Source organism: Sesamum indicum, linkage group LG10, assembly GCF_026168435.1.
Source record: "Sesamum indicum cultivar Baizhima isolate 11 linkage group LG10, ASM2616843v1, whole genome shotgun sequence".
NCBI classification, from domain to species: domain Eukaryota; kingdom Viridiplantae; phylum Streptophyta; class Magnoliopsida; order Lamiales; family Pedaliaceae; genus Sesamum; species Sesamum indicum.
This window is the reverse complement of record NC_142666.1, coordinates 18,889,062-18,911,710: the sequence shown is the minus strand read 5'-3', so window position 1 is coordinate 18,911,710 and position 22,649 is coordinate 18,889,062. Positions and strand designations below refer to the sequence as shown.

General features: G+C 43.8%; 2 protein-coding genes across 2 annotated transcripts; one reads left to right on the top strand and one right to left on the bottom strand.

The window, feature by feature from the left end:
* The first annotated feature begins 6,686 nt into the window (after positions 1 to 6,686).
* LOC148786757 (uncharacterized) lies at positions 6,687 to 9,464 on the top strand. Its single transcript, XM_088886261.1, has 3 exons — positions 6,687 to 7,175; positions 7,275 to 9,074; positions 9,174 to 9,464. The coding sequence occupies exons 1-3, from the start codon at positions 6,687 to 6,689 to the stop codon at positions 9,462 to 9,464; spliced, it is 2,580 nt and encodes an 859-aa protein (XP_088742387.1).
* Positions 9,465 to 14,008: 4,544 nt separating this feature from the next.
* Positions 14,009 to 18,388, bottom strand: LOC105180035 (quillaic acid 3-O-glycosyltransferase CSL1-like). The gene is made up of 8 exons (XM_088885692.1): positions 16,923 to 18,388; positions 16,548 to 16,637; positions 16,049 to 16,177; positions 15,726 to 15,935; positions 15,539 to 15,641; positions 15,241 to 15,422; positions 14,804 to 15,151; positions 14,009 to 14,726 (listed from the first exon to the last, which is right to left on the bottom strand). Exons 1-8 carry the CDS (start codon positions 17,538 to 17,540, stop codon positions 14,178 to 14,180), a joined length of 2,229 nt encoding a protein of 742 aa, XP_088741818.1. The 5' UTR covers positions 17,541 to 18,388; the 3' UTR covers positions 14,009 to 14,177.
* Between the last annotated feature and the right edge of the window lie 4,261 nt (positions 18,389 to 22,649).

Below are 22,649 nucleotides of genomic sequence, written 5' to 3'. Positions count from 1 at the left end.
GAAAATATTTATTTAATTATTTTAATTATTAAAAAAATAATAAATAAAACAGAAAAAAGGAAAAAATATGAAGACACATTAGAATAATTTTTTAATTTTTTACGCGTCGTATTTGTATCGCGAAACATTTATTTTATTATATTAAGTTATATTGTGCGTCCCAAAAGTTTGAAAAAAAATTGGGAAAAAACTGCCGACGGCGGCAGACGCCGCCTGCCCGACCACTGCCGTCGCGCGCGCGCAGGTAGCCACTGCCGACGCGCGCGCGCGCACCTGTGCGGACGCTGCCACCGCGCGTGCGGAAACAGCCCCGCCTGCGCGAGCGCGCCAGTGCGGAAACAGCCCCGCGTGCGCGCGCGCGCCTTTGCGGACGCTGCCGACATGCGCGCGCGCCTGTGCGAACGCTGCATAAAAATTTGCACGTCACCGCAACATCACATGACTAATTCATTTTTGTTGAAATAATTTATTTTTGAGTAATGAAAATATTTATTTAATTATTATAATTATTAAAAAAATAATAAATAAAAGGGAAAAAAGGGAAAAATATGAAGACACATTAGAATAATTTTTTACTTTTTTATGCATCGTATTTGTATCGCGAAACATTTATTTTATTATATTAAGTTATATTATGCGTCCCAAAAGTTGAAAAAAAATTGGGAAAAGACTGCCGACGGCGGCAGACGGGCACTGCCGACGGGCGCGCGCGCATGCGCGGGCACTGGCGACGGGCGCCCGCGCGGGCGCGCCTGAGCGGGCACTGCCGATTGGCGCCCGCGCGCCTTGGGCGGCTGCTGCATGAAAAATTTTCACATCGCCTCAAAATCACACAATTAATTCATTTTTGCTGAAATAATTTATTTATGAGTTATTAAAATATTTATTTAATTATTAAAAAAATAATAAATAAATGGAAAAAAGGGAAAAATATGAAGACACATTAGAATAATTTTTTAGTTTTTTACGCATCGTATTTGTATCGCGAAATATTTATTTTATTATATTCAGATATATTGTGCGTCCTAAAAGTTTGAAAAAAAATTGGGAAAAAACTGCCGACGGCGGCAGACGGGCACTGCCGACGGTCGCGCGCGCGCACAGGCTGGGTCGACGGGCGCCCGCGCGCGCGCGCCTGCGCGGGCACTGCCGACGGGCGCCCGCGCGCGCGCCTGCGCGGGCACGCCCGACGGGCACCGGCGCGGGCGCGCCTGAGCGGGCACTGCCGACGGGCGCCGCGCGGGCCTGCGCGGGCACTGCCGACGGGCGCCCGCGAGCGCGCCTGCGCGGGCACTGCCGACGTGCGCGCGCGCGCGCCTTGGACGGCTGCTGCATGAAAAATTTTCACGTCACCTCAAAATCACACGATTAATTCATTTTTGCTGAAATAATTTATTTTTGAGTTATTAAAATATATATATAATTATTAAAAAAAATAATATATAAATGGAAAAAAAGGGAAAAATATGAAGACACATTAGAATAATTTTTTACGCATCGTATTTGTATCGCGAAATATTTATTTTATTATATTCAGTTATATTGTGCATCCCAAAAGTTTGAAAAAAAATTGGGAAAAAACTGGCGACGGCGGCAGACGCCGCCTGCCCGCCCACTGCCGACGCGCGCGCACAGGCAGCCACTACCGACGTGGGCGCGCGCCAGTGCGGAAACAGCCCCGCGTGCGCGCGCGCGCCTTTGTGGACGCTGCCGACGTGCGCGCGCGCGCCTGTGCGGACGCTGCATGAAAATTTGCACGTCACCGCAAAATCACATGACTAATTCATTTTTGTTGAAATAATTTATTTTTGAGTAATGAAAATATTTATTTAATTATTTTAATTATTAAAAAAATAATAAATAAAAGGGAAAAAAGGAAACAATATGAAGACACATTAGAATAATTTTTTACGCATCGTATTTGTATCGCGAAACATTTATTTTATTATATTAAGTTATATTATGCGTCCCAAAAGTTTGAAAAAAAATTGGAAAAAAACTGCCGACGGCGACAGATGGGCACGGCAGACGGGCATTGCCGACGGCCGCGCGCGCGCACAGGCAGGGCCGACGGGCGCGCGCGCGCGCGCCTTCACGGGCACTGCCGACGGGCGCGCGCGCGCGCGCCTGTGCGGGTACTGCCGACGTGCGCGCGCGCGCCTTGGGCGGCTGCTGCATGAAAAATTTTCACGTCGCCTCAAAATCACACGATTAATTCATTTTTGCTGAAATAATTTATTTTTGAGTTATTGAAATATTTATTTAATTATTAAAAAAAATAATAAATAAATGAAAAAAAAGGGAAAAATATGAAGACACATTAGAATAATTTTTTAATTTTTCACGCATCGTATTTGTATTCCGAAATATTTATTTTATTATATTCAGTTATATTGTGAGTCCCAAAAGTTTGAAAAAAAATTGGGAAAAAACTGCCGACGGCGGCAGACGCCGCCTGCCCGACCACTGCCGACGCGCGCGCGCGCAGGCTGCCACTGCCGACGTGCGCGCGTGCGCCTGTGCGGACGCTGCCGGTGCGCGTGCGGAAACCGCCCCGCCTGCGCGAGCGCGCCAGTGCGGAAACAGCCCCGCGTGCGCGCGCGCGCCTTTGCGGACGCTGCCGACGTGCGCGCGCGCGCCTGTTCGGACGTTGTATGAAAATTTGCACGTCACCGCAAAATCACATGACTAATTCATTTTTGTTGAAATAATTTATTTTTGAGTAATGAAAATATTTATTTAATTATTTTAATTATTAAAAAATAATAAATAAAAGGGAAAAAAGGGAAAAATATGAAGACACGTTAGAATAATTTTTTAATTTTTTACGCATCGTATTTGTATCACGAAATATTTATTTTATTATATTAAGTTATATTATGCGTCCCAAAAGTTTGAAAAAAAATTGGGAAAAAACTGCCGACGGCGGCAGACGGGCACTGCCGACGGGCGCCCGCGCGCGCGCGCCTGCGCGGGCACTGCCGACGGGCGGCAGACGCCGTGTCACGGGCGGACTCTCTTGTCACGCAGCGGAATGTATTTTTCGCCCGTGCAGCGTTTCAGGTTTCACCCAACCTTCGACCAGCCTTCGCACATCTCAGAATTTACCGACTGCTCGTCGCGTGTCTTCGACACTGAAGCTCGCTAGCACGACATCTGAACGCATCCCTGCGCGGCACCGCGTGCCCTTGCGCTCGCCTATCCAAATTGCCCATGTTCGTCGAGGCTCTCGGCACGCACGCCTTAGCGTCTTTTAGCGGCCGGCCCCGACTAGCTAGTCTGCCGCCATGCATCTCGCCCACAATCTCGGAACCCGCCGACGCATCTCTCGATGGCAAGGAGCATCCTCGCTCCGCCTCGGCATTACGGCGCTCCGCATGCGCTCGCAACTCCCGTCTCATGTCCAACACACACTCGGGGCATCTTTGGCGCACGTCCTCGTCGTGGCCGTCTTTTATGCCTCGCCCGAGTAGGACCGCACCTTAAGTCCGAGGCCCACATGATATGCCGACATCCTGCCTAGATCTCGCATGGCATGCCCGACATGCCTTCTTGCCTTTCGGCGTGGCTACATAACTTGCCCACAGTGCGGCGTCGCCCCACGACCGCTCATCTTAGCCAACGGACCCCCATGGACGGCTAGAACCCGATAGCGCGTGCCATGAGTTAGATCACGAAGTCTTGGAGTGCTTGCCTCGATCACCCATTCGCACGAGAGGTGTTGCCCCAAATATCTCGCAGCCCGCGGAGCAACCTTGCACGTCACACGGAACCTCTTGGCCGCATTTGTGCCCAACGTAGGCCGTCCTGGCCCTACGCTGCCCGTCCGGTTCCCATGCCCTTCGGGGACTCTAAACACTCCTTTGAGATGCCTAGAGCCGGCCCTTGGAGGCCCCCAACATGCCCCCAAGAGATGCTCATTTAGTGCCGATGTTGCCTACCGCCACTGCCGTCGTGCACGGGGAGGGCCGGCCCCTTATAATAGGCTTAAGAAAGTTTTTCTTATTTCCAGCAGTAGACATTGAAAGGGGTTGAGGAGCGCACCTTTTTCGCATCTCCCTGAACCGACGTCCAAATCACGTGCCGCTTGAACCGTAGCGTAGCCTACGACTTCTACATCATAACTCTTGAATTTCAGCCCCATCCGATCATCCATCGCTGAGAAATTGCCCACGCAATATTCTGAAATTACAGTCTCGCCACTGCACTGGCAGACTCTGAAGATCGTCGTCGTTTCCTACCCAAACGGAACCGTCTACCTCTGAAACATCTTGGAGGTGTTCCCAACACTCCAAGGATCTCGCCATAGAAACAGTTTTGCAAATCTCGAAAGATAAAGCACTCTGCTTCACACATTTCTCTCCTGCTCGCGCGCAGGGTGGCGCCTGATCGTCGCCCTTATATCTCCTTGCCCAAACGTCCTCGGAATGACTTCATAATTGGCGGATAGCATCCCCAGACATCAAGGAAGTTCCCATACGAACAGTTTTGCAATCCCCAATCGGTAAGAGTCTCTGCTCGAAGGCCGTTTGCGCACTTGCGTGCCGGCCGGCATCCCCTAGCTGCCCGCACGTCCTCCGCAAGTCACTGCCGGCCGTCTTGCCCAAGGAGCGGCCAGTGGCACGCCGCCTGCCCGACCACTGCCGACGCGCGCGCGAGCGCCATTGCGGATGCTGCCGGCGCGCGTGCGGAAACAGCCCCGCCTGCGCGAGCGCGCCAGTGCGGAAACAGCCCCGCGTGCGCGCGCGCGCCTTTGCGGACGCTGCCGACGTGCGCGCGCGCGCCTGTGCGGACGATGCATGAAAATTTGCACGTCACCGCAAAATCACATGACTAATTCATTTTTGTTGAAATAATTTATTTTTGAGTAATGAAAATATTTATTTAATTATTTTAATTATTAAAAAATAATAAATAAAAGGGAAAAAAGGGAAAAATATGAAGACACATTAGAATAATTCTTTAATTTTTTACGCATCGTATTTGTATCGCGAAACATTTATTTTATTATATTCAGTTATATTATGCGTCCTAAAAGTTTGAAAAAAAATTGGGAAAAAACTGCCGACGGCGGCAGACGGGCACTGCCGACGGGGGCGCGCGCGCACAGGCAGGGCCGACGGGCGCCCGCGCGCGCGCCTGCGCGGGCACTGCCGACGTGCGCGCGCGCGTTGGGAGACTGCTGCATGAAAAATTTTCACGTCGCCACAAAATCACACGATTAATTCATTTTTTCTGAAATAATTTATTTTTGAGTTAATAAAATATTTATTTAATTATTAAAAAAAATAATAAATAAATAGAAAAAAAGGGAAAAATATGAAGACACATTAGAATAATTTTTTAATTTTTCACGCATCGTATTTGTATCGCGAAATATATATTTTATTATATTCAGTTATATTGTGCGTCCCAAAAGTTTGAAAAAAAATTGAGAAAAAACTGCCGACGGCGGCAGACACCGCCTGCCCGACCACTGCCGACATGCGCGGGCGCGCAGGCAGCCACTGCCGACGTGCGCGCGCGCGCCTGTGCGGACGCTGCCGGCGTGCGTGCGGAAACAGCCCCGCCTGCGTGAGCGCGCCAGTGCGGAAACAGCCCCGCGTGCGCGCGCGCGCCTTTGCGGACGCTGCCGACGTGCGCGCGCGCGCCTGTGCGGACGCTGCATGAAAATTTGCACGTCACCGCAAAATCACATGACTAATTCATTTTTGTTGAAATAATTTATTTTTGAGTAATGAAAATATTTATTTAATTATTTTAATTATTAAAAGGAAAAAAGGAAAAAATATGAAGACACATTAGAATAATTTTTTAATTTTTTACGCATCGTATTTGTATCGCGAAATATTTATTTTATTAAATTCAGTTATATTATGCGTCCCAAAAATTTGAAAAAAATATGGGAAAAAACTGCCGACGGCGGCAGACGGGCACTACCGACGGGCGCGCGCGCGCACAGGCAGGGCCGACGGGCGCCCACACGCGCGCGCCTGCGCGGGCACAGGCAGGGCCGACGGGCGCCCGCGCGCGCGCGCCTGCGCGGTGTCAAGGGCCGCCCGCGCACTCGGCACCCTTGACGCACATTCGGCACATTCGGCCACTCAACCGCTCTACTCGGCCGACCAACAACCTTCGCCGACAGACGCTAGGCTTCCGCAGTCTTAGAGTTTTAGGCGTTGGTCTTTTGTCTTGTACTTGATGTACTGTTGTAAATACTTTTGTTTGCTCAGGGGGACGTTAGGCCTCCTGAGGTGCGATGTTCAGCTTTTTCAATGTTTACTGCGGTCAATAGGAAAAACTTTTTTAAGCCTATTATAGGGGGAATGAGTTCTCGAAGCTTGGTGTAGTCTACGTGCTAGTGTCCCCCTCAAGGCGATCCCCTTGCGCTAGTATCGTTGTACAATGTATATGCAATCGTTCAATGCAATGAAATCTACTTTCTGAACCGCGTGCTCAATTTACTGCTTTCGTACTGCACCTTGCTTATTGTTGCTTACTGTTGCCTGCTATTGTTGCTATTGCTGTTGCTATTCCTGTCGGTGTGCTGTGCTAGTGCCCGTCGGGTTTTCGGTGGTGTGTTGCTATTGGCGGAAGTAGTCTGCGGACTGCTAGCCACACGGTGCCCCTTTCCCCGCATTGCGGAAGGCGCCTCGTGAGAAGTGGTATCAGAGCCTCGGTACCTCATGGGGCCGAGGCGGGTTGCTGTGACCCAAGCGAATTCTGCTGCGAGAATGTCGGGGCAAGATGCTGAGAGCCCGCGACGAGCAGCGTCGCCTAGCGAGCGAGCTGCGAACCTAGAGAATGAAAACTCCCGGTTGACTGAAATGGTGATGAATTTGGAAGAGAAGGTCTCTTCCCTCGAAACTGAAGTGTCGGTGCTGAGTGCCGAACTCGACGAGTGTCGGCAGGTTGTCCAAGAGATGGGCAGTGCTTTTGGAGGTGGCGGTATCACCGATATGCGGCGCGACATGGAGCAGATGTCGATTCAGATTGGTCTGCTCCAACGTGCAGTGAGTAACGCCCCTGTTGTTGCTCAGGATCATGGTGCTAGACTTCGGATTCCTGAACCGAAGGCCTATGGCGGTGCTCGGGATGCGAAGGAGGTCGAGAACTTCCTTTTTGATATAGAACAATACTTCTTTGCGGCAAATGTGGAAGATGAGGCAAGGAAGGTGTCAACGGCGACCATGTATCTAACGGGTGATGCCAAGCTGTGGTGGCGCACCAAATATGCGGAGATCCAAGCTAATCAGTTGCGGCTTGATACCTAGGCTCTTCTTCGGGAAGCGATTCGAGAGCAGTTCTTCCCGGAGAACGTCGAGTACAATGCCAGGCGGGCATTGCGGAAGTTGGAGCACACAGGCTTCGTGCGAGATTATGTGAAATCTTTCTCGGCACTGATGCTGGATATTCGAGACATGTCGGAGAAGGACAAGCTCTTCACATTCATGGAGGGCCTGAAACCGTGGGCGCGTCTTGAGCTGCAGCGCCAACGGGTGACTGATTTGGGGTCGGCTATGGCAGCGGCCGAACGCTTGACAGATTTCAACCCAGAGGGCCGGAGGGACAGGCAGACGACGCCTGGTCCTGTACAGAATAAGCCGGGCGGGGCGAGATCATTCAAGAGTAACTCCAATAGAGGTGGGGGAGATCGGAAACCCCACGCTCAGGGTAGTTCAATGGGGAGCTCGGGCAAGAACAAGCCCCAGGAGACAAAGCAGGGGGCGCTGCAGAAGAACAGTGGATGCTTCCTATGCGACGGCCCGCATAGATATCGGGACTGCCCGAAGAAACAACTGTTGAACGCGCTGGCGACCTTTACTGACAAGGCGTCGCCCGCAAAGACTATGGAGCCACAAGCATCTGCGAGTGGCGGGCATGATTCGGAAGAAGAGGAGGACAACTTGGGCGCCATCTCCCAATGGTGCAACACGCTGTCCCATGTGGCGGCAAAGAAATTGGTGCCAACACATGCAAGAAAAACTGCCCCGGCTCTTACTGCGAGCCAGCCGGAAGAGGAAGCACAGCCCCGGAATCCTCGAAAGAAAGGGCTGATGTTTGTGGATGTGAAGATTCATGGCAAGCCCATCCGTGCCATGATCGATACAGGAGCTACGCACAACTACCTTGCGAGCGCCGAAGTAGAGAGACTTGGGCTCGTGCTGGAGAAGGGAGTTGGGCGAGTAAAGGCGATAAACTCGGCCACACAACCCATTGCTGGTGTGGCCAAATCTGTGCTGATTAAGGTTGGTTCTTTTGAGGGCAAGACCAACCTTTCTGTCGTGGTGATGGACGAATTCAAGCTCATCCTCGGGCTTGAATTTTTGCGGGACACACGTACAGCGGTTTTGCCGCATGTTGATTCGTTGATGATGCTGGGGGCCAAACCTTGTATCATCCCCACATTGGCCGGGCGTACAGGAGAGAAAAATCTGTCGGCCATGCAGTTTGAGAAGGGGCGCAAGCGGAACAAACCATCCTACTTGTGCACCCTTCGTTTTGATGAAATTGAGGAGACGTCAGGGCCCATCCCTGGCGAAATAAAGAAGTTGCTGAAAGAGTTCGAGGACGTGATGCCGGACGAGCTGCCTCGGAAGCTTCCGTCGAAGAGGGCAGTGGATCACGAAATCGAGTTGGTGCTTGGCACGAAACCGCCCGCCAGGGCACCATACAGGATGTCGCAGCCTGAGCTGGTGGAGCTTAGGAAACAACTGAAGGACATGTTGGAGAGCGGAATAATCAAACCCGCTAAGTCGCCGTATGGGGCGCCGGTCCTATTTCAGAAAAAGGCCGACGGCTCCCTACGTATGTGTTGTGACTATCGGGCGTTGAACAAGATTACAGTGAAGAACAAGTACCCGATACCGTTGGTGGCGGATTGCTTTGACCGTCTAAGCCGGGCGAAATATTTCACCAAGATAGACTTGAGGTCGGGCTACTGGCAGGTCCGAATCAAGGAGGGCGATGAGGCGAAGACGACAGTAGTCACACGGTATGGAGCTTATGAATTCCTTGTCATGCCTTTCGGCCTGACGAACGCTCCCGCAACCTTCAGCACGCTAATGAACCAGGTACTCCATGGTTTTCTGGATGAATTTGTGGTGGTGTAACTGGACGACATCGTGATTTACAGCAGAACCTTGGCCGAGCATGTAGACCATCTGCGGCAGGTTCTGACGAGACTCCGCGAGCACGAGCTATATGCGAAGGTGTCGAAATGCTCGTTTGCTCAGGAGACAATCAGTTTCTTGGGGCACATTGTGGAGAGAGGATGCATACGAATGGATCCCAAGAAAGTTCAAGCTATTGAGGAGTGGCAGTTGCTGAAGGACGTTCATGACTTGCGCTTATTTCTTGGGCTGGCAAATTATTATCGGCGTTTTGTGAAGGGCTACTCCGAGATAGCTCGGCCCCTGACGGATTTATTGAAGAAGACGGAGACTTGGAATTGGACACCCTAATGCCAAGTCGCCTTCGAAAATTTGAAGAAAGCAATTGTGACAGACCCTTGTGCTGGCCTTACTGGACATGTCGAAGCCGTTCGTGGTGGAGACAAACGCTTCAGACTTTGCGTTAGGAGGGGTCCTAATGCAAGATGGCCACCCAGTTGCCTTTGAGAGCAGGAAGCTTAAAGATGTCGAGCGGCGCTATTCGGTGCATGAGAAGGAACTACTAGCCGTCGTTCATTGCCTAAGACTATGGCGGCATTATTTGTTGGGCTCTCACTTCGTGGTCAGGACGGACAATACTGCGGTAAGTCACTTCATGTCGCAGCCGAAGCTGACCAGTAGACAGGCACGCTGGCAGGAGTTGCTGTCGGAATTTCACTTCGTGCTGGAGTATCGGGCCGGCTCCAGCAATCATGTGGCAGATGCCCTAAGCCGTAGGGCGGATTTGGCGAGTTTGGGGTCGGTAGCAGCGCTCTCCTCTAGCGCAGTTGCCACCTCTATCAGGGATCGGGCGCGGGAGTTATTATCGAAAGATCCAGCAGCGCAGGGCCTGATCCAGCTTGTCGAGCAGGGCAAAGCTCGGCAATTTTGGTTGGAAGATGGATTGTCGATGACCAAGGAAAACCGCCTATATGTGCCGAAAGGTGGGGACCTGCGAAAATCACTTATCTCGGAGTGCCACGACACTCTTTGGGCGGGACACCAGGGAGAGGAGCGTACTTATGCCTTGGTGCAGAGGGCCTACTATTGGCCGCAGATGCGGGACGATGTGGAGACTTACGTCCGCACCTGCCTGATATGCTAGCAGGATAAGGCAGACCATCAGAAGAAGGCGGGTCTGCTGCAACCATTGCCCATCCCAAAGAGACCATGGGAAAGCGTATCCATGGATTATATTTCTGGATTGCCTAAGGTGGGAGACTTAGGCTCTATTATCGTCGTGGTGGACCGTTTATCCAAGTATGCTACTTTCATTGCAGCCCCAAAACACGTTACGGCAGAAGGGACGGCTTATCTCTTCTTCAAGCATATTGTCAAATACTGGGGACTGCCAAAGAACATCGTCAGTGACCGGGACTCTCGTTTCACTGGCGTCTTCTGGACCGAGCTATTCAAAATCCTCGGGTCCAAACTTTCTATGAGCTCGAGCTATCACCCACAATCTGACGGCCAGACGGAACGCTTTAATTCAATGTTGGAGGAATACCTTCGGCACTTTGTGCGAGGTACGCAGAAGGATTGGGTGAAGCTCTTGGATTTCGCTCAGTTGTGCTTCAATGCTCAAAAGAGCTCTTCGACCAACAAGAGCGCTTTTGAAATTGTCACTGGGCAGCAACCGCTCCTCCCTCACACTCTCGACTCCCCACAAAGTGTGAGATCCCCTCTCGCCCGAAGCTTCTCCCAGGAATGGAAGCAGAACGTTGACATCGCCAGAAGTTGCCTGGAGAAAGCTCAGAAGCGGATGAAAAAGTATGCTGATCAAAACCGCCGCTTCATCGAGTTCAATGCGGGAGACCTTGTGATGGTGAAGGTCCCAGACCCAAGATTATCGAAGTCATCAAGGGGGAGAGATCCTCGGTTGATGCAAAAATATGTTGGCCATTTATCTATCATAAAGCGTATTGGAACGGTGGCCTACAAGGTAGAGTTGCCTTCCTGGTGGAAAATCCATAACGTCTTCCATGTGAGTCAGCTAAAGAGATATTCAGCAGACAAGGAGGACGATGCCCGCAATCAGCCCAGCCGCCCGCAACTTGAATTGACGAAGACTAAGGAGAAGGTGGCTGAAACTATCCTAAATCACCGAGTTACGAGTACCGCAAAGCGCAACCATACGGAGTACTTGGTGAAATGGAGGGGATGCAGCAGCGAGGAGAACACTTGGGAGCGGGTGACGAACCTCAAGCTGTTTCTACCTCTTGTCGAAGCGTATCATGCTTCTCATGCGCCGAGGACGTCGCCATCTCAGGTGGGGGAGAATGTCAAGGGCCGCCCGCGCACTCGGCACCCTTGACGCACATTCGGCACATTCGGCCACTCAACCGCTCTACTCGGCCGACCAACAACCTTCGCCGACAGACGCTAGGCTTCCGCAGTCTTAGAGTTTTAGACGTTGGTCTTTTGTCTTGTACTTGATGTACTGTTGTAAATACTTTTGTTTGCTCAGGGGGACGTTAGGCCTCCTGAGGTGCGATGTTCAGCTTTTTCAATATTTACTGCGGTCAATAGGAAAAACTTTTTTAAGCCTATTATAGGGGGGAATGAGTTCTCGAAGCTTGGTGTAGTCTACGTTCTAGTGTCCCCCTCAAGGCGATCCCCTTGCGCTAGCATCGTTGTACAATGTATATGCAATCATTCAATGCAATGAAATCTACTTTCTGAACCGCGTGCTCAATTTACTGCTTTCGTACTGCACCTTGCTTATTGTTGCTTACTGTTGCCTACTGCTGTTGCTATTCCTGTCGGTGTGCTGTGCTAGTGCCCGTCGGGTTTTCGGTGGTGTGTTGCTATTGGCGGAAGTAGTCTGCGGACTGCTAGCCACACGGTGCCCCTTTCCCCGCATTGCGGAAGGCGCCTCGTGAGAGCGGGCACTGCCGACGGGCGCCCGCGCGCGCGCCTGCGCGGGCATTGCCGACGTGCGCCCGCGCGCGCGCCTGCGCGAGCACTGCCGACGTGCGCCCGCGCGCGCCTGCGCGGGCACTGCCGACGTGCGCGCGCGGGCCTTGGGCGACTGCTGCATGAAAAATTTTCACGTCGCCTCAAAATCACACGATTAATTCATTTTTGCTGAAATAATTTATTTTTGAGTTATTAAAATATTTATTTAATTATTAAAAAAATAATAAATAAATGGAAAAAAAGGGAAAAATATGAAGACACATTAGAATAATTTTTTAATTTTTTACGCATCGTATTTGTACCGCGAAATATTTATTTTATTATATTCGGTTATATTGTGCGTCCCAAAAGTTTTAAAAAAAATTGGGAAAAAACTGCCGACGGCGGCAGACCCCGCCTGCCCGACCACTGCCGGCGCGCGCGCGCGCAGGCAGCCACTGCCGACGTGCGCGCGCGCGCCTGTGCGGACGCTGCCGGCGCGCGTGCGGAAACAGCCCCGCCTGCGCGAGCGCGCCAGTGCGGAAACAGCCCCACGTGCGAGCCAGTGCGGAAACAGCCCCGCGTGCGCGCGCGCGCCTTTGCGGACGCTGCCGACGTGCGCGCGCGCGCCTGTGTGGACGCTGCATGAAAATTTGCACGTCACCGCAAAATCACATGACTAATTCATTTTTGTTGAAATAATTTATTTTTGAGTAATGAAAATATTTATTTAATTATTTTAATTATTAAAAAAATAATAAATAAAAGGGAAAAAAGGGAAAAATATGAAGACACATTAGAATAATTTTTTAATTTTTTACGCATCGTATTTGTATCGCGAAACATTTATTTTATTATATTAAGTTATATTATGCGTCCCAAAAGTTTGAAAAAAAATTGGGAAAAAACTGCCGACAGCGGCAGACGGGCACTGCCGACGGGCGCGCGCGCGCACAGGCAGGGTCGACGGGCGCCCGCGCGCGCGCGCCTGCGCGGGCACTGCCGACGTGCGCGCACGCGCCTTGGGTGGCTGCTGCATGAAAAATTTTCACGTCGCCTCAAAATCACACGATTAATTCATTTTTGCTGAAATAATTTATTTTTGAGTTATTAAAATATTTATTTAATTATTAAAAAAAATAATAAATAAATGGAAAAAAAGGAAAAAATATGAAGACACATTAGAATAATTTTTTAATTTTTTACGCATCGTATTTGTATCGCGAAATATTTATTTTATTATATTCAGTTATATTGTGCGTCCCAAAAGTTTGAAAAAAAATTGGGAAAAAACTGCCGACGGCGGCAGACGCCGCCTGCCCGACCACTGCCGACGTGCGCGCGCGCCTGTGCGGATGCTGCCGGCGCGCGTGCGGAAACAGCCCCGTCTGCGCGAGCGCGCCAGTGCGGAAACAGCCCCGCGTGCGCGCGTGCGCGCGTTCCAATAAAAGCTGTAAAGTGTTTATTAGTTGCACATCCTTAGTTTCATTTTTGTCTACCTTTACAATCTTTATAAAAAAATACAATATTAACCACAAAACATTATGCGATAATATTAAAATTAATTGTTACTAAATATATGTGTAAATGACAAAATTATTTATTTTTTACTATATTAATAATTTTTATTGTTTTGATAGTAATATATTTGCATAAATTTTTTTCACTAAAAATAATTAGTGACAAAAAATTATTCATCAAATATTTATTACTAATAATTAGTTACAAGTATTAACGAATTTATAGGTGGACAACAAATGTAGCTATTTCTATAGATAGTAATATCTTCATTAAAAATAATTAGTGACAAAAAATACATTTAGTCCACTATATATAAGCAAAGAGAACATTTTTTTATCTTCTCATAGGATAAAAAAAAAATATAGATATATATATATATTGTGTCATATAAAATAGATGTAAATAAAAGTTTGAGAAGCTTTAATTGAAACACCAAATGGTAACAATACATATCATTTCTTTTTATTTAATGAAAAGCGGTAAACATCATTAATATCTAAAACAAACCAAAGACACAATACAGACCCAGCAGCAATTGTCTGCTAGCCAACTATAAAAGAAGCCACCGACGACTCACACATACATAACCAATACCTGTCATTCCATTTAATAGTAATTGAAAAGCGATGCAAAGGACACGAAAATTATGGAAATTATAGCAGAGAGAAGAGAAATAGAAGGTGAAACTCGGCCCTTATCCTTCCTCACCACCATTCCTTCAAGTAAAGGAAAATGCAAAACCGTGGCGAATAACGGGATAAAAGCTTGTATAAGCATCAGGTTCCACTTCTGAGTCTGCATAATCCTTCCAAATCCAATCATAATTGAAGCAACATTCAATATATAAAGACTGCACAACGGAAGCATGAAGAGAGCTGGTGCTTGAAAATCATACACTCCCATTTGGTAACGCTTCTCTTGTTCGTCATCAACCACCTTATTCGTTGGCAAAAACCTAGCTTTCGTCAGCCCAAGTTTCTCCATTACAGCTTCTAGTGCAGCATATAAGTAGGATGTCAATGATTTCATCATCCACATTCTCTGCTCGTTCGACCACGTTCTCATTGGGTGCCTGGTCGAGAAGACCTCTTGCACGTGTTTGAGCTGGGCGGAGAGGAAAACAAATGAAAACCCAACGAAAAAGGGACTTGAAACCTGTCAACAATCGCAAATCTCTCACTTAACTCCATCTCAAAATCAACTAGTTATAAAGAATTCATTTCAGTGACTACCTCAGGGTACAGACGAACGCCGCTGATTAGGCAGAGTTGAGGAATGAGAGCTAAAATATAAAGGGACAGGAAATAAATTTGGCTATACGCTAAATCTGCATAGCACATGCTTTGAGAAATTGACATTCTCAGCGGCCCGTATATAAGGGGAGAAAACCTCGACAGAGCAACTTGGTAGAAGCCAACGCTCCATCGCGTTTGCTGAACCAAAAGTTCATTGAGACTTATAGGGGTTTCGCCCAAGAAACATGGCCGGGAAGGATTAAGATACACAGAGATCCAGTCCTTGCAGTGTAAATTGAAGCCTGTAAAGTAGTCTTCCACCACACTGATATATCTAAACCCCACCTGCAATTAAAATGTACAAGTAAAAATCACAGATCTTTACCTCTAATTCTACTTCACTTTCATAATATAATAAAATATATACAACTTGCCTCTTTCCCCCATTTTGTGTCATCGTCGTAGCTACATGAAGCTAGCAATTGGAGCTCTTCCTCAACTTTATTTTCACGGAACTTGTGTTCAATTTGATAATTCCGCTTATGATATATACTTATTGATTTGATGAACTCGTTGGATGAACCAAAACACTTCTTCAACTTGATAAAATCAACATCTGTATATATGGAGAAGCAAAGGGTAAATGAATCTCTGCACACACTCATGTGTGATCTTATATATATAGAAGAGTTGTATGGTTTCAGAGCTTGCTAACATGAGAATCAGCATTACCCTCTCGAAATTTCTGAGTTCCACAAAGTGCTTCCCTCTTTATATAAAAGCATGTTCCAGATAAGATTGGTCCCATGATCCCATCTAAGCCTTCCCATTTCGACTGAGGTTTAATCGAATAAAAATCGAATGAGTGAGAGTTAATTGATGAAATAGGACAAATAAAATTACAACTGTTAACATTTACCCAAACAGATCTTTGTTGCCCATCATTGATGTCCGTCTCGTTGATATTGTAAAATTTCTGTGGAAACTGAACAAAACCAAGTTTTGGGGATAATTCATGGTCGAAATGAAAGCACATTGCTTGGCGTGCCGACGATGGATCATTGCAGTACATGTCACAGTCCAGGACCAGAATGTACGGTGAATTGCTTATCATGGCAGACACTCGGAGCTGCAAATCATTTTAGTCGGGTGAAAAAGAATACACATTGTGGTTCAATAAATCTAAGTTCAAAGTGTTGGAGATATGCTAAATGTGAACTTTCAAAGGCCGGAAAAAATTACAAGAACGTTAAGTGCTCCGGCTTTGAAATGGTGTGGATGAGAAGGCCTTTTCTCTCTAGCAACATAAACAAGTAGAGGTATCTCTCTTTGGTTTGAATCGATTCCATCGTCATTTGCATCATCAATCACCTGTAAATCAATATCATTCGTAAAATATGTTAGAAGAAACACCAACACTTTTAATTGTATTATTTATGAGACGTCTATAACATAAAGTTATATTTTTTAAAAATCCCATAGCCTATTAACCTAAATATATAGAGACTTTGGTCCTCGAAATTGAATTTCTAGAACTTCAATGCATTCATAGATGAAGGTTTTGAGAAACAATCTACGCAAATAGATAAAAAGAAGTATATATGTAGCTCCTTTCATACCACAACCTTCTTTTTGTCCATAATCAATGATTCCAGCGTCGTCATACCTCAATAAAAACATTGTTTCGTGTTTAACTATAGCATGCTGCCAAACTCCTTTTTGTACACATTATTTTCAATACCTCAATCATGGGCGGATGATCTTTGCTCACAGAAATACTTGTATCCGCAATGATCTTCGCCACAATTTCCTTGAATTCTGCATACCTTGTCTGCATATATGTGAATGCAACCATTAATTACTTACGATCATGGGGAAATGACACTTTTCGTTCGATAACTTACGGTCTTTTTACTTTTAATTTCATTAATTACATAATTCTCACTTTTGGTCTTATAAGATCTAGTGTCTTATAAATATGAACTTATAAGTAAGATACTTTATATAAGTTCAACCAAAGAGCGCGACTTTTATACATGCACTTTGTGGTGTGAGAGAGACAAAATATATGGATTCTAGAATTATTGTTGATGCATGTTAAATAGAAATTTCAAACCTCAATTTCCTTCTTCTCAACTATGAACTCATTGCTTTGGAACTTGCCATCAGGACCACTTTCATCATCTGTCAAAAAATAGGCCTCCGGGCATGCAATCTTCACCTTATATTTTTTGCAGAATGGAACCCATAACTTGGAGAATTTCCAAGCCTGTTTAATGGCCCGGAAAGTTGCAACAGAACCCCCATCGTCTGAAAGATAAACATGAAGCTTATGAGGAGGATAATCAAGTGCCAAAGCCGATATGACAGTATTCATCACTTTCACACAGGGCTCTTTGTTGGGATCAGCGGTGCATATGAACACATCAATGGAAGGAAGCTTTTCATCTCCTGGCAATCTTTCAGGGTATGTTTTTCGAGCAACAGGCTTCCACTTTGCGGCCTGACTAAGAAGCCAAATGAAAGAGAGTATGAGCTCAGAAATGAGGATTAGAACATGGGGTAGAAGGAGAGTGTTATCCCTATTTCTGATAATATCGGCGAGTGAAGTGATTCTGTAGTAAAACAATGACAGTAAAGCAATTCCATGGAGGAAAGCGTGGAGCCTGTTTATTACTAGCTCCGTTTTCTTGACATGGCAAACGTGGAGTGGAAGTGTAGCACTACTCTCCATTGCCTGCTTCTTTTCCCTTAATGTTGCACCTCACTCCCCCAAGTCTCCCTAATTTATAGCTATAACTTCAATATTAATTGATCCATGGGTTTTGGATCCCATCCTGATAATCTTATTCCTTACTTAATCACCACATAAAATATTATTATTGTCATTATAATTTAAAGTAAAGAGATACCCAATTGCGTATTTAAAATTTGATTATAGACACGTTTCTTTCTTCAATTAAATATTCCATGGGTTTTGATACTGGAAGCAATTCTTAGTACCCAACACATATTATATATATATGCTGCAAGTTTTACCAAACGTGATTGCATGCATGGAATAGCATTTTTGAAAGATCGAAGACCAAAACCTTATCAAATTACAAAAAATATTCTTGTAATTAATTATTTGAAGTGAAGTGATTCTAATACACACGTTTTCAGACAGTCAACTGTACTTTATGCAGTTGGGTTTTGAAAATTAGGAAAATTTGGAGGCCATTGATTGTGATAAAATTACCACAAGGGAGCCTTATTCCTACTCGTCCAGAGCATCCACACAACCACAAAAACACCATGGAACTTGGTCCTTTTCTAATTTGTTCCCAGCTCCTCTCATCCAATCCTCACAAGTATTAATCAAGTGCCAGGGAAGATTCCAGACATCCACTATACTGCATTGTTGATTCCATGGAATGCACTCGAAACGGGTGCTGCTCCAACCCAACTTAATACGCCTATCTATCTATGTCACTGTAAATTTTATAACCTTCACTGAGAATATTAAAAATAAATAAATAAAAAACAAACAATTGATAAAAATAAATAAATTGAAGGAGTACTTACCACTACTGGTTCCGCCCTCTAGCCCTCCAGCTACCATCCACCTCATAAGAGTTATTTATTTTTTTATTAGTAAAAAAAAAATTATATTAATATAATTATTTTTAATACATTAATAATAATATGTCGAGTCGTGATTAGATATTAAAAGTTTTTTTTTCTAATAAATTGATGAAGTCGTGATTCTTAATCACGATTTCTTGTCGTGATTTCTGATCACGACTTCAAAATCACAACTTCATTCATGTTTTATTATTTTTTGAATTAAATTTTATATAAATTAATTATGTATAATTAATTTTTAACAACATATTAAAGTTCAAAAATTATAATATTAAAATTGTATTAATTTAAAAATTTATAATTAAGGGTACAAATATAATAGTATATTTTTTTTGTACAATTATAAAATATCACAACTTCAACCATTTTATTTTTTTTATTTAAATTTTGTATAAATTAATTATACATAATTAATTTTTAACAATATATGAAAGTTCAAAAAATTATAATGTTAAAATTGTATTAATTAAAAAATGTACAATTAATGGTACAAATGTAATAGAGTACCTTTTTTGTACAATTGTAAAAAATCACAACTTCAACCATTTTTTTTGTTTAATTTTCATTTAATTAAATTTTGCATAAATTAATTATATATAATTATTTTTTTACAATATATTAAAGTCCAAAAAATTATAATATTAAAATTGTATTAATTAAAAAATTTAAAATTAAGGGTACAAATATACTACATTATTTTTTTTGTATAATTGTAAAATATCACAACTTCAACCATATATAATTAATTTTTAACAATATATTAAAGTTCAAAAAATTATAATGTTAAAATTATATTAATTAAGAAAATTACAATTAAGGGTACAAATATAATATTCAATCTGCTATCCAACTTTGTAAAAATCCAATTTTTCATGATAGGACTAAACATATTGGTGTTAGATATCATTTTATTAGAGAAATAGTAGGAAAAGAAATCATCAACCTTGAAAAGATTAAATTTGAGCAAAATCTTGCAGATATGTGGACTAAATGTTTCCCAATAGAAAAGTTCAAAACGTGCATAATAATATTGAACTTACGATAATCCCAAAGCATTCATTGTTCATAACCTATATATATACTTGTGTCTTTTTGTTTTGCAGGAAAACCCAGGCATTATGGCAATGATAAATGCCAAATCCGGTCTTGGGCCTGGTTTCATCTTATGGGCCTTAATCTAAGGTGGAGAATGTTGGAATTTGTGGCTCATGACCTGTTACGGTAGGCCCAAGCCCAAACCCATTCTCTGACCTGGATGGCTCGATCCAAATTGCCACAACCCACTTGATGGCCCATTGGTTTTGCTCAGCCCACCCGTTTTTCTTAACCCATCTACCCGGCCCGGTAACCCTTCTACTTAAACCTAAAGGTTGAAACCTAACCTAATTATTCTTTTCCCTTCTACCGTTTCTCCCACATTGATTCCGATGCTCTAGAAATCTCTTCTCACTCGTCTCTCTCTCTCTCTCTTCATCTTTAATAGATTATCTCTATAAAGCCCCAATGGCCTCTGGTTTTCATGGAACTGATTCTGAAGTCTATCTCTTTCTCTCCTTTTTCTGTTTCGATTATAAATAGTTCATTGTGAACTGGTATCTATGATGAACCCTAGTGGTTTCTTGAGTGAGTCTTTGTGGCCGTGGGTATCTGGTTATTAGCTATTTTTCGAGCGACCATGAGAGGGTTGTCGGTCTTTTGTAGTTGTGGCGCTTCTTTCTCACCGAATATGACTCTTTGAGCCAAAATCATTCAATCTGTTATTGTTGTTATAGATCTGTAAAATCTATTTTGAAATATGTGTCATTGATTTATTCTTTTGTATATTCGATTTGTAATTTAAGGGTTTTGTAGCCACCATTATTTTATAATAGTTTGGTTAGGGCTTTTGAAATTCGGGCTCATTGCTGGTGCGATTAACTCCCAATGTCCAAGAACTGAGTTATCTTCTGATGAGGAATCTAATTTCTGGACTAAAGTAAAGCAATCCTCTTCTATGATGAATTTCCTCCATCCTTTAAAGACTGCCAGTTCCATGGTTGTTCGAGCAGCAAGTGCCTCTGCGTGATCTATTGTTGTTACTCCTGGGAAGAAAACCACTTTCCACTAAACTAATCTTCCTTCTTTATCTCGCACCAGCAAGCCTGCTCCAGCTCCTCGTGGGTTTTTCAATAAAGCCCCGTCAAAATTTATCTTGATAAAATTCGATGGAGGGAGATCACTGCATCTCGTGACCTCAGACTTTGGTTGTGGTATCTGAGGTCTCCAATAAGCTGATTGATAAGTCTGTAAGAAGCTTTGAGCTTTCTGGATCACTAGGTATGGATCATCCTTTTCATCCTCCATAAGACCCTTATTCCTACTCATCCAGAGCGTCCACACCACCATAAAAAACCATGGAACTTGGTCTTTTCTAGTTTGCTCCCAACTCCTCTCATCCAATCCTCACAAGTACTGGGCCATGTACTAATCAAGTGCCAGGGAAGATTTCAGACATCCACTATACTGAACTGTTGATTCCATGGAATGCACTCGAAACGGGTGCTGCTCCAGCCCAACTTAATACATCTATCTATTTACGTCACTGTAAATTTTATAATCTTCATTGAGAATATGAAACAAAAAATAGCAAAAAACTAATAAATAAATTTTTAATTAAAAAATAAATTGAAGGAGTATTTACCACTACTATTTCCGCCCTCTGGCCCTCCAGCTACTATCGACCTCTCTTTGTAGCAGTTGGAGAAGACTTTTATCTACATGAGCGGCCTGCTACGTTGGGACTTGGGACACCCGTGGAAAAATTAAAATTCGTTAATCTAAAAAATAATTATACATTATTTATTTGAACATAATTAAAATTTGGCTTCTAGCTTTTTTTTGTGCATCTAAGTGAAATATGACCTCCAACGGTACACAGTCACCACAACTGCTGCGTCGGGTCACCTGATTAATCTCTCTTTTTTTTTTTTTTTTTTCACGGACTCCTTGAAGTCAGGGGAGGCCCAGTACTCAAATAGCTACAACTAGATTACCTCAACTAGGGGTGGACGTCGAGTCAGGTATTTCGGGCTCGGGTTGGTTATCCAAAATTTCGGATAGCTAAAATAGCTACTTGATCTCGAATTGAAGTTTGTGGGTACCTGATAGTTGTATACATTGGATACCTAATTTTATTTTATTTTTATTTTTTGAAATCAAAACTTTTAAAAAATTATTATTAAAAACACAAAAAGTGTGTTACTATGTTCAGTTCATTCGGAGACATGCCTCAATATATATTAGGAGTTCCAACATTTATATATATTACTTTTTATAAATCAAAACGACATCTTACATTAATGTTGGCCGTTTCAAAAGAAATTCCAAATAAAAAATTAGTTTTTAAAAAAATATATAAAAATTAATAAAAATCGTAATGTACAATTTAATGTTGAAGAAAAATATCCATTGTATGCAATAATACAATTAAAGTATATAAAATATTTGAAACTGAAATTGATATATGTTCACAATATGAAATAAATTTGTATATTCATAATTGTTAGTATTACAATGATGTAACTATTATCTTACATTGTTGTACTGCACATGGCTTAATTAATCGGACTGTCAAAATTTAGATCAAACCGTTAGATATGATCAAACCGACAAAAGAATACATGTGATTAAGTTTTGGACTAATTGGGTATACGGATGCCGAGATTATATCCGGAACATAAGAGTAGTCTTTCATTCCAGTGCACCATTGAGTCAACCCATGTGATTTTCAATCATATCGACAGATGTGATCAAATATACACAGTCTTATATGTATTTAAGTTTGACATGTATCCGGTGCGTGAATTTTAAGATATCGTACTTGAAAATATAAGTTTTGAAATTTAAACACATATTGTAACGACTTTTTTCACGGCTTTTGATCTTAACAAATTGGAACGACGGCTTTTGGTGCTAACCTTGGAATGGCCAATTGAAAATTTGATTTCCCCCAATTTTTTTTTAATTTCCGTCAAATAAATATATTGGAACGGTTTCTGGAACGGCTTTATATAAGATCGTTCCAACATTTCAATTTCCCTCCACATTTTGAGCCAGCATCAAAATAGATCTGCCAAATATAGTAAATTTTGGAACCGTCATTTTAACATAATTTTAAAATTTTTGCCTGTTCCAAATATTAATTATTTTTTTAGACAATTGGAATGTCTTGTGGATC